Raw genomic sequence first — 12,109 nt, 5'->3', positions numbered from 1 at the left:
TTTTTTAACAAACCACAAAAATCTTTATCTTTGATTGTGGCACATAATCGGGATTGACTGTATTTGTCAAGGAATGTACAAAATATTGTTACGCGGCTTGCAAAAATCTGAGTCGACATGTATGCAAGCTCACACACAAACATCCATATCTACGTTGGTTTGTAAGCGAAGCTGGTACAGCGGCAAGGGAAGCAGTGGCAAGTGGCGATCGTTCGTTTGTGTTTTCTGCACAGCTCGGATTTTCTACCAACAACACAATGTTGTGAAGCTTTGTCGTTGCGTCATTCTTTCGACACATTGATTCTTTGACATGAAAGCAAAAAATATGAGCTTCGCCATTGGTTGTCCGCGTCAACGGAAATTTCGCATGAAGCATTGAATGTACATATTTACATACATTTGTTGCATGTAGACAAATTTACAAACATTATGCGTATGGTTCTTTTATATTTGCTTACATGCACACATACTTATGCAGTGCACTCGCGGTAACGTGAACACCGTCTAACGTGAACACCGGCTAACGTGAACACGCTTTTTTTACATTGACTACTCTGTAACGTGAACAAACTTACTTAGAAAGCTCAGTAACGTGAACAAAATTTTAGTTCACTACACTTTTTATTAACATACGAACAACACCGAATACATTAAATTTTATTTTTTAAGTTCGAGGAATCCCCTAATATTGAAAAATTTGCGCAACTTTTTACCATATGACAACGACTTACTTCAGTTGCAGGTTTTTTCTTTCGCGGAGTGATCAATCAATCGGAATGAGTTCTAAAAAATCGAAGTGTTTGCAATTAAAAGAAAAAGCAGACATTTTAGACAGTCTGAAAAAAGGAACAAGTGTGACTAACTTAGCAAAAAAATATAATGTCGCTAAGTCAACAATATGCAGTATTAAAAAGAAAAAAGAAGTCATTTTAAAATGCGTGAATAATACATACCAAGGACCGGGAAAAAGAAAAACTTTAAAATCGTCAGAGCTTCCAGCTATGGAAAAAAGTCTATACCTTTGGTTCATCCGGGTGCGCGAAAGGAATTGTCCTGTAAGTGGATTAATGCTAAAAGAAAAGGCTAAGGAATTGCATTCCCTACTTAAAGAAAACGCGACCGGATTCAATGCTAGTGACGAATAAAGATACGGAGTTAGATTGCTTAAAGTATCTGGAGAAAAACTCTCATCGCAGCCTCAATTGGTTGATCCATTTAAACTAAAACTAAAACAAAAAATTGAGGAAATGGAGTTATGTAATGACCAATTGTATAATGCTGACGAATCTGGTTTATTCTGGAACCTTTTGCCAGATAAGACCTATGTATCATCGCATGAGAAAACTGCTCCAGGAACAAAGACGGAGAAGCAGCGTATAACATTTCTCTGTTGCGAAAAAGCATCGGGTGCACATAAACTTAAACTTTTAGTAGTTGGTAAGGCAAAAAATCCACGCAGCTTTAAACACTTTAGTTGCCCTACGGATTATAAGAATTCGAAATCAGCCTGGATGACGTCTGCTATTTTTAAACATTGGTTCCATCAATCTTTTGTGCCACAGGTAAACAATTTTTTCGCTTAATTAATAATTATTATAAATTCTTGCTTTTGGCCAGGTAAGATTGTTTCTAAAGCGAAAGAACTTAGCAATAAAGGCATTATTACTTATTGCCAACGCTCCCTCTCATCCAAGTGAATCAGAATTAAAAACTGAAGAAGGAAATATAATTGCCATGTTTATGCCGCCAAATGTCACCCCTCTTATCCAACCTATGGATCAAAATGCGATTAAAATAACGAAGTTATATTACAGAAACAGTTTGTTGGCTTCAATAGCAGCAAAAAACTTAGATTTGCTTGAATCAATGAAAACTGTAACGTTGAAAGATGCTGTTACCCTTTTATCTGTCGCGTGGGATCGGGTCAGCACAGAAACTCTTGCCAATTGTTGGAAAAACATTTTAAGTTTAATGGGAAACGAGGAGGACCCTGAATACAACATTCCATTAACAAATGGAGTGCAGAAATAAACTCTTTAATGCGAATGTCAGTTGATCTCCTTCAGGACTTGAGTCCTCAGTGTCAGTTTTACGACACACTTTGATATCATTATTACTTTTTTCTATTTTAGGTTGAGTTTACATTGCCAATGGTTCGAGAGTGGAACGATGACCCTTGTGTTGATGATACCACCGAAATCCATGAAATCACCGAAATCCACGAAATTGAAGAAAGTGACGATGATGATGGTATTGCCGAAGACCCCATAAAGAAAATTGCCGCAAGTGAGGCAGTTGAAATCTTTAACAAGGCATTGCAATGGGCTGGAGATGCAATGGTTGATCAGAGCGACATGAGTGTACTTAGACGCATAAGGGAGAAAGCAGTATTTCAGCTATTAGAAAGGAAAAAGCAGCAGAAAAAGATAACGGATTTTTTTAATGAATAAATCTAATGTGAAATTTTATTCGCAATTTAATATATATGTTCATACCCATGAACATACTAATGGCAATAATAAAATACTTTTACATTTAAATGTGTAAAAATCCTGAATTTAGCAATTTGAAGTTATTTTGCGTCTTCAAATTCGACAATCGCTAACGTGAACATTTTCACTAACGTGAACTCCTTGGTTTTAATTAGTTCACGTTACCGCGAGTGCACTGTATATGTATGGGCAAATGTGCGGCCGCTTGGTCTTTTAACATGTTATCAAAACTTTTAAAGACCTGACCTGTAAATAAATATGTATGTATGTATGTATGTATATATCTCATCAAACCTACATTAATTAAAGATTTACATACATAGGTAATAATGCATGTATGACTTTACTATATATTTCCAAAGATTTTAAGAAAGTCATCATGAAATAGTTCAATTTGTACGTGCATACATACATGCTTGTGTGCTTTGATATAAAATATGTATATAGAAAATATAAGTACATATGTACATATGTATGTATGTATGTATATAAATTATATGCAGTCGTTTGCGCATTGTAAACATACGAATCTGTAAGCGTACATTTCTAAACATTGAAATTAATATATTTTTCCCCATTGGCTCTAACAACTACTCAGTTCTGTTATTGTCGTGCCCCTGATGTTAAGTGGTGAAATGCGCTAATAATTTTCTGTGGTGAAATGCACTAATCCAAAACAGTAAATATCCCAAAATTGAAATATCCCTAAATTCTTGATATCGTGAACCTTCTCTGTAATATACGTTCTCTTGTACGACCTTCGTGATCCAATTGCAACGCTATTCTAAAAGAAAAACCTCCAACAAGAATAGTCATACCGTTTACTCAGTCTCCTGTATTATTCGCAACTGTAGTTACTTAGTTAATTCCAATAAGAATCAGGTGATCGCTCCTTGCTCTTCCAGAGTAACTCAGAAGTTACGTTATCCGATTCTGCTCAACATACCAGTCAAAGAACTCTCTCACTTGTTAACCGCAAATGTTAAACTTTATTATTAGCTTAAGAATAAAGTTACTTGTTGGCCCTACGTTGTCATACAGATAGATCGCTCTCCCAGCAATCAACTTACTCTTGCTTTGCAACCCTGCCAACATTTGGAAGTGCCTTTTATCGCCAACGCCAAATACGTCACGCTTTAGTCACTTCCGTACGTTAAAAAAAGGTGCGTGGAGTCCCTACGCGCGGATGAAGTTATACTTCTTAGTGATATTCCAAGAAATGCATATCATTTCGCAGAAATGAAAGACAAAGGAAAGAAAAAGCTGTATAACTTCAATAATGCACAAGCATACAAACATACATATGCGCAGCAGCAGCAAGGAAAGAGTTAACAATCGGCGATCCATTATATATTTCGTACTGCATAACCAAACCATAATTAGTACAACGCAATCCAAGTTTCAATGGTGGTCGAAGTGGTAAGCGCTTCGAAAGTAACGACGACCACGTTGGAGGTACGTAGGTTCTCGAATCCCAACAGTTTTTTTTTTTTTTTTTTTTTAAATTGATCTTATTTTATAATAACTCATTTTAAATATATAAAAGATTTACCTAAACATTGTGATGATATTTTCGATATTTTCATGATTCATACGCAATGTACGAATGTAAGCAATTTCGTTTTGCCGTCGGCATTTCAATTTCTCATGCTTCAATTTTTGCTTTCAACCAAGGAATCACTTGTATGTATCGGGTGATTTTTTAAGAGCTTGATAACTTTTTAAAAAAAAAAAAACGCATAAAATTTGCAAAATCTCATCGGTTCTTTATTTGAAACGTTAGATTGGTTCATGACATTTACTTTTTGAAGATAATTTCATTTAAATGTTGACCGCGGCTGCGTCTTAGGTGGTCCATTCGGAAAGTCCAATTTTGGGCAACTTTTTCGAGCATTTCGGCCGAATAGCCCGAATTTCTTCGGAAATGTTGTCTTCCAAAGCTGGAATAGTTGCTGGCTTATTTCTGTAGACTTTAGACTTGACGTAGCCCCACAAAAAATAGTCTAAAGGCGTTAAATCGCATGATCTTGGTGGCCAACTTACGGGTCCTTTTCTTGAGATGAATTGTTCTCCGAAGTTTTCCCTCAAAATGGCCATAGAATCGCGAGCTGTGTGGCATGTAGCGCCATCTTGTTGAAACCACATGTCAACCAAGTTCAGTTCTTCCATTTTGGCAACAAAAAGTTTGTTAGCATCGAACGATAGCGATCGCCATTCACCGTAACGTTGCGTCCAACAGCATCTTTGAAAAAATACGGTCCAATGATTCCACCAGCGTACAAACCACACCAAACAGTGCATTTTTCGGGATGCATGGGCAGTTCTTGAACGGCTTCTGGTTGCTCTTCACCCCAAATGCGGCAATTTTGCTTATTTACGTAGCCATTCAGCCAGAAATGAGCCTCATCGCTGAACAAAATTTGTCGATAAAAAAGCGGATTTTCTGCCAACTTTTCTAGGGCCTATTCACTGAAAATTCGACGTTGTGGCAGATCGTTCGGCTTCAGTTCTTGCACGAAGCTGTATTTTATACGGTTTTACACCAAGATCTTTGCGTAAAATCTTCCATGTGGTCGAATAACACAAACCCAATTGCTGCGAACGGCGACGAATCGACATTTCACGGTCTTCAGCCACACTCTCAGAAACAGACGCAATATTCTCTTCTGTACGCACTGTACGCATTCGTGTGGTTGGTTTAATGTCCAATAAAGTAAACTGAGTGCGAAACTTGGTCACAATCGCATTAATTGTTTGCTCACTTGGTCGATTATGTAGACCATAAATCGGACGTAAAGCGCGAAACACATTTCGAACCGAACACTGATTTTGGTAATAAAATTCAATGATTTGCAAGCGTTGCTCGTTAGTAAGTCTATTCATGATGAAATGTCAAAGCATACTGAGCATCTTTCTCTTTGACACCATGTCTGAAATCCCACGTGATCTGTCAAATACTAATGCATGAAAATCCTAACCTCAAAAAAATCACCCGATATGTATGTACATATGTGCAATATATGCCTTATAGCATTGACAAACGGCAGCGTTAAACCAGATTAATTGCATTTTTCGGGATTAATTCAGGAGTTACCACAGCTAACTCTGTTGCTGAATCCAAAAATAACTCTCAAAAGTTTAGGGAGTTTGTGAGATTTTCGTTGGCAACATTGTTAAAAATGGCCAATTTTCATCTATTGTGAATGAAATACAAGCAACCCTGACAGCTGTTTATCAAATTCTCAATATAATATCAATAAAACTTCTATGTTATGATGCAGTTTTAAAAATAATGTGTTGATATGCTTTGTAATAAAAAATGGTTTGGTAAAAATTGGTCGGCTAACAACCGTAATGTTTATCTTCTATCAATTTTCATTGAAAATATTATAAAAAGGACAATGAGCTGTTTATGAGAGTTTCAAACTCGCATAGCTGCCGTCTGTCACCTACAAATTTGGATCTGATTAAGTGCGCAGTTAATCCGGATTAACGCTGCCGTCTGTCAAGGCTATTAGCGTTTTGCCGTCGGCATTTCCATATTGACATGCAAAAGTAATTATGTACTTCATTGTTTCGTTTTGGCCCAATTTTGTATATTAAGACAAGTGTCAATAATTGCGCCAATTTTCATAATGTTGGAAATTTTGCGCGAATAAGACGTGTGCGGGTTAAGTCGTGAATATTACTTATATTAATTAATTTGAAAGTGCCGAAAAATGCGAAACGAAATTTCAATAAATTTAAATAAATTTAAGTAAATTTACATGTATTTTCATTTATATTTAATTGTCAATAAATTTTTTAAAAATTATTTGCCCTAGTTGTCCATTTTTTATTTTCTCACACATTTCAGGCGATTTTTGTATAGAAATTTGACCGGCGTAGAAGCAAAATGCGAAACAATCATACATACATATATTATGTCGTTTGCACATTTGTCTGTATGTTTGCGAAAGCAAATGTTCTACAAAAGCATATTTCTATACTTAAACAAAATTATTAGAATCATGGTATGTTTCTTATGTACATGCATAACCAAATCATACTTAAGTCAGTGTAACCTAAGTGTCAATGGTGGTGTTGGTGGTAAACGCTTCGCTTGGAAAGTCAAGATGATACCAGAGGTCTCAGGTTCGAATCTCGGCAGAATAAATTTTTAATTTTTTGCTTTTAACATCGCGTATACTATACAAACAAATATTTTTCTTACTAATAGAAATTAAATTTATCACAGTATATGTATATTATGTATATTGCTGTAATAAATTTAATTTCTATTAGTAAGAAAAATATTTATTTGTAAAGTATACGATGTTAAAAGGCATACATCTTCTATCCTATCTTGTGTATCTGCACATGCTCATATGAGTGTATGTGTACGCATGTGCGCGTTCAGAAATTTAAATCATATTTTCATCACTTATAAATATACTTATTAATTGTGCGCGCATTGACTTGCATGTTCATGCATTCATATATACTTATATGTACATATATTTGCATACATTGCCAAACAAATAATGCACAAGCATACAAACATACATATGCGTATACATATGAATATGTCACCAACAAAAAATTGATCTTCACAAGACAATATGGCAGCCAAATTGGCGAAGAACAAGTGTAGTACATTTTACAACAAAAACGATTTCATTCATGAACGCAGGCGCAAATTCCACAAGCGATCTCGCTTCATTCATAAAAACAGAGGCCGTAACATCTCCCCGAGCATGCCTTTGCCAACAAGTCGTCTTTTCGCGACGATGGCAAAAGCTAAAAATCATAAATTGCACAACTTTCTGGTGCTTCTCGCAAAAATCTGCGTCGATATGTTTTCACGATAATACGTATACATACATACATATTTACGCATGTCTGTAGGCGAAGCTGCTAGAGGGGCAAGGGGTGACAATCGGCGGCCATTACTTTACTTATGCCATAGAAATTCTATTGCTACGAATATGGAAATGACAACGAACTAATGCAAATATGCATATTTCTAAAGGTCATTAATTTCTTTGAAGAAATGAAAGGAATGAATGATCCTGAGAAGTATAGTCTTAACTTTTCAACGGCCAACGCAGAGCATTTCAACCAAAAGGAATTTATTCATTAAAATCACCACTCAGAAGTCGTTTTTATACGTTGTAAGCGAACAATTTTCGAAGAAATATCATTTCTATTATGCCACAAGACAAAATTAGAAATGAACTTCTTAAACCTCACGCTATCAGATAAAACGATATACCTCGTCATCGCGGGTCGATTTCAAAAAATGTAAATGAAGACTAACTACAGAAATGATCCTGTAAAGTATAGCCTTAATTTTTCAACGGCCAAAGCAGAGTATTTCAACCAAAAGATACGCAAAATAGTTGAGAATTCGCAGAAAGGAAAGACAAACGAAAAAAAAGAAGCATAACTTCAATAATGCACAAGCATACAAACATACATATGCGCACACATGTGAATATGTCACCAACCAAAAATTGAAACATTGTTCTACAAACACAACAACAGCATAAGCATGGCAACATTGTGTTGTTGGTAGAAAAGCCGAGCTGTGCCGGAAGAAACGAACAAACGATCGCCGATTGTCACCGCTTCGCTTGCTGCTCGAACATCTTCGCAGACAAGGTTGTGTTAGATTCATATTGAGCAAGGGGTTGCGTAGATTCATATTGAGCAAGATTGCGCAACCTGAATCTATCGCAACCTTTTCCGAACTCGTATAAGAAGTATAACTTAAAAAAAAATTAGTTTCAAAAATATAAATAAGTTTATGAACATTATATACACAAATATATTATTGGTATATCTACAATTGAACATACATTTCTATACGTAACTACATAACTACTATTCAAAGACCACATTGGCAAACATCCCGCAATACCTCTGGTTTTATGTCAAACAAAAACAAGCAGCATTGCACAAAAGAAAAAAAAAATTAAATTAAACACACATGTATATGTATATTAGCACAAACATTTCGTGCATACTTAGGTACAAAGCGAATTGATCTCTTTATCGAGCTCTCAATTGCATATAATATAGGTACGTATATACGCATATACATACATACAAGTCCACGTATTAGGGTGTACCTTAATACAAAACAATCGGACATCAAATATTTTAATCAATAAAAAACGCGGTTTTTAATAGTAATTAACAATTTAAACATATATTCAAAATAAATTATTGTAAATAAACATAATATTCTTTCATTTTATTGATTAAAATATTTGATGTCCGATTGTTTTGTATGTACACCCTAATACGTGGACTTGTATGTATGTTTATGCGTATATACGTACCTATATTATATGAATTGAGAGCTCGTTAAAGAGATCAATTCAATTAATAAAAAAAATACAAAAATGGTTAATAACGATACAAATCAAAATACACCTGCAGGAGCTATACGCTCAAAACAGGTTGTAAAATTTATTTCACAAAGTGACAGTTTAACAAGTTAGTTCAAGACTACTCTGAATCGGCATTAGAAATCAAAAAGGAAAGTCTCGATAATTTTTTGACTTGCCTCCAAGCGGCTCATGACGACATAGTAGATCCTGACGATTCAGACCTACCCAAAAATTTTAAATCATCCGCTTACGCTATTTTTGAAAACTGTTTAGACCAATATGAAGATACAAAAGCTATGATCTCCGATCAACTAAAGATAATTAAAGCAATTGCACCTACTCCCCACAGTGGAGTAGAGCAGCCACAAATAGACATTCAAAGGGCAAATTCAGGCACCCACCTCGAGGTGCCCGCATGTGATACAGAAACGTTCTATGGAGGTTATGAAGAATGGCCGTCCTTCCGGGACATGTTTACAGCTGTTTACATCAACCATCCAGAACTATCAAAATCACAAAAATTCTATCACCTCCGATACAAGTCAAAAGGTCAAGCAGACGTCATAGTAAAACAGTTCGCTCTTAATGACGATAATTTCAATTTGGCTTGGGAAGCTCTAAAAGCTAGACATGAAAACGAAAGAATACTAGTCGATAAACATGTACCGATACTATTAAACTTGCCTTAAATCAAGAAAGAAACAAGTGAAAATTTTGTAACACTACAATCCACTTTGCTAAATGGGTATCAGCCTCCCCACTTCTGCCCGTCAACATCATCCCACACATCTACGTATGCAACACTGATTCGCCACATTCCCCACACTCATCATCACTTTCCTCGCATCATCCACCACGCTCTAACACACACACAATGACATCACACACCATCACCTACTTTCGCCGAAGAAAAATACAAAAGGACAACGTGTTAAAAAAGACATTCTGGCGCTACGATATCGGCCTAATTGACACGATTCCTCTTTTTGGCGAACGTCTTTACCTGTTTTTTCTGCGAAAATCACGTCAACTCATAAGATTTTGTAACCTTTATGAGGGGAAAATTTTAAATTTTATTGTGCGAGCATCCCATTTAAAAATTATAATTATACATACCTATGTGGCGAAAATAAATAGAACGTTTACATTTATAGTACTTTAAAAGTTTGCGAATCTCTTGAGCTAATTTCACATACACTTGTGTTTTGTAATTTTATAAGAAAATAAATCCAGAAGTTACTAACAACTTGAAGTGAAGTGAAAACGAATTTTTAATCGCAATTTTGGAAAAAAATATAGATACGGTGAGTGCGGGAAAGGTGAAACATAAAACATTACATGGCCCTTCGAGCCTAAAAGAAAGGCACTACGGAAACTAAGAAAAAAAATATATATTTATATATACATATATATATATATATATTATACATATGGGAAAGTGACCCAAAAACTTAAACAAAACATAATAATAATTAAATCTAAAAACTTAAAATCAAGTGAAAGAAAATTAATATACACATTATATACATAATACAAAAAAAGAAAGTGTCAGTGACAGCAGTGCTTAGGACATAAAAGAACAAATCAGAGAATACATATATCTCACATAATAAAAGGAAAACAAAAATAACCAAAAAGAAACCAAACGGGCGCGAACTAAATTAAACATATAAAGCTAAATAAAAACAAACTCACTTACAACAAATTATACGGGCGCGAATTCAAACAAGAATCAAACATAAAAGAAATAGAGGAAAGTAGAAGGCGGAATAACCAGCTGTATACAGAAAAGGCATCCGATGGAATTCAAAATAGCGTTATATTGGAAGAAGGCGTGCTTGTGAACCGATTTCACCCATATTTCGTACATGTCACATCAGGGTGTTAAGAAAATAGTATATACCGAATTTCATTGAAATCGGTCTAGTAGTTCCTGAGATATGGTTTTTGGTCCATAAGTGGGCGAGGCCACGCCCATTTTAATTAAAAAAAAAGCCTGGGTGCAGCTTCCTTCTGCAATTTCTTCCGTAAAATTTAGTGTTTCTGACGTTTTTTGTTAGTCGGTTAACGCACTTTTAGTGATTTTCAACATAACCTTTGTATGGGAGGTGGGCGTGGTTATTATCCGATTTCTTCCATTTTTGAACTGTATATGGAAATGCCTGAAGAAAACGACTGTGTAGAGTTTGGTTGACATAGCTATAGTAGTTTCCGAGATATGTACAAACTTAGTAGGGGGCGGGGCCACGCCCACTTTTCCAAAAAAATTACGTCCAAATATGCCCCTCCCTAATGCGATCCTTTGTGCCAAATTTCACTTTAATAGCTTTATTTATGGCTTAGTTATGACACTTTATAGGTTTTCGGTTTCCGCCATTTTGTGGGCGTGGCAGTGTGCCGATTTTGCCCATCTTCGAACTTAACCTTCTTATGGAGCCAAGGAATACGTGTACCAAGTTTCATTATGATATCTCAATTTTCACTCAAGTTACAGCTTGCACGGACGGACGGACAGACGGACGGACGGACAGACAGACATCCGGATTTCGACTCTACTCGTCACCCTGATCACTTTGGTATATATAACCCAACATCTGACTCTTTTAGTTTTAGGACTTACAAACAACCGTTATGTGAACAAAACTATAATACTCTCTTTGGCAACTTTGTTGCGAGAGTATAAATAACCAAAAAGAAACCAAACGGGCGCGAACTAAATTAAACATATAAAGCTAAATAAAAACAAACTCACTTACAACAAATTATACGGGCGCGAATTCAAACAAAAATCAAACATAAAAGAAATAGAGGAAAGTAGAAGGCGGAATAACCAGCTGGCATCCAACCAAGAGGAGGAACTGGACAACACACTCACACTCACTTCTGGTATAACCCAAAACCCCTAAGGGAAATCAAAGTGAGTTGTATCGTTTCCATTTTTTGGTATTAATTTTTATGTATATATGTATGTATGTTTGCTAGTAGCTACGGTTGCATACAAAACCGTTTAAGCAACATTTTATTTAAACGGATTTCAAATACCTTTTATACGGTATAAATTAAAAAAACCGATATTAAAAAACAAAAAAAAGTGAGCAAAATTTGGTATTGTACCGCCCACGTACCTTCGTTTATGCAACCACTCACTAAAAATTATTAATTCATTATATTATCGCAGTATTCAAGTATTTACTTGTAAATTTTCCGGCAATACTTCTTCTGCTTCTTAAAGCAGTAAGC

At 35.5% G+C, this 12,109-nt stretch overlaps 1 protein-coding gene and 1 pseudogene across 3 annotated transcripts; one reads left to right on the top strand and one right to left on the bottom strand.

The window, feature by feature from the left end:
- The first annotated feature begins 750 nt into the window (after positions 1-750).
- On the top strand, positions 751-2,557 carry LOC120780536 (jerky protein homolog-like). Of its 3 annotated transcripts, XM_040112796.1 has the most exons (3): positions 751-1,562; positions 1,618-2,047; positions 2,133-2,557. In XM_040112796.1, the coding sequence occupies exons 1-2, from the start codon at positions 1,248-1,250 to the stop codon at positions 2,029-2,031; spliced, it is 729 nt and encodes a 242-aa protein (XP_039968730.1). In that variant the 5' UTR covers positions 751-1,247; the 3' UTR covers positions 2,032-2,047; positions 2,133-2,557. The 3 variants fall into 3 exon arrangements, with proteins under 3 accessions (XP_039968730.1, XP_039968732.1, XP_039968731.1); XM_040112798.1 differs by lacking the exon at positions 1,618-2,047 and having other exon boundaries at positions 751-1,055; XM_040112797.1 differs by lacking the exon at positions 1,618-2,047.
- A 5,061-nt stretch (positions 2,558-7,618) lies between these two features.
- Positions 7,619-7,821, bottom strand: LOC120781046 (annotated as a pseudogene).
- Between the last annotated feature and the right edge of the window lie 4,288 nt (positions 7,822-12,109).

This window comes from Bactrocera tryoni, unplaced genomic scaffold, assembly GCF_016617805.1.
Source record: "Bactrocera tryoni isolate S06 unplaced genomic scaffold, CSIRO_BtryS06_freeze2 scaffold_25, whole genome shotgun sequence".
In the NCBI taxonomy this organism is placed as follows: domain Eukaryota; kingdom Metazoa; phylum Arthropoda; class Insecta; order Diptera; family Tephritidae; genus Bactrocera; species Bactrocera tryoni.
The sequence above is the reverse complement of the archived record's forward strand: the minus strand, read 5'-3'. Positions and strand labels throughout refer to the sequence as shown.

What these genes read in the sequence shown, in the direction of transcription:
- LOC120780536 (XM_040112796.1), top strand. Translation starts at nt 1,248, where the DNA reads ATGGAGTTATGTAATGACCAATTGTATAATGCTGACGAATCTGGTTTA. An exon ending in ATCAATCTTTTGTGCCACAG is followed by an intron (nt 1,563 to 1,617) that starts GTAAACAATTTT and finishes GCTTTTGGCCAG; the next exon opens with GTAAGATTGTTTCTAAAGCG.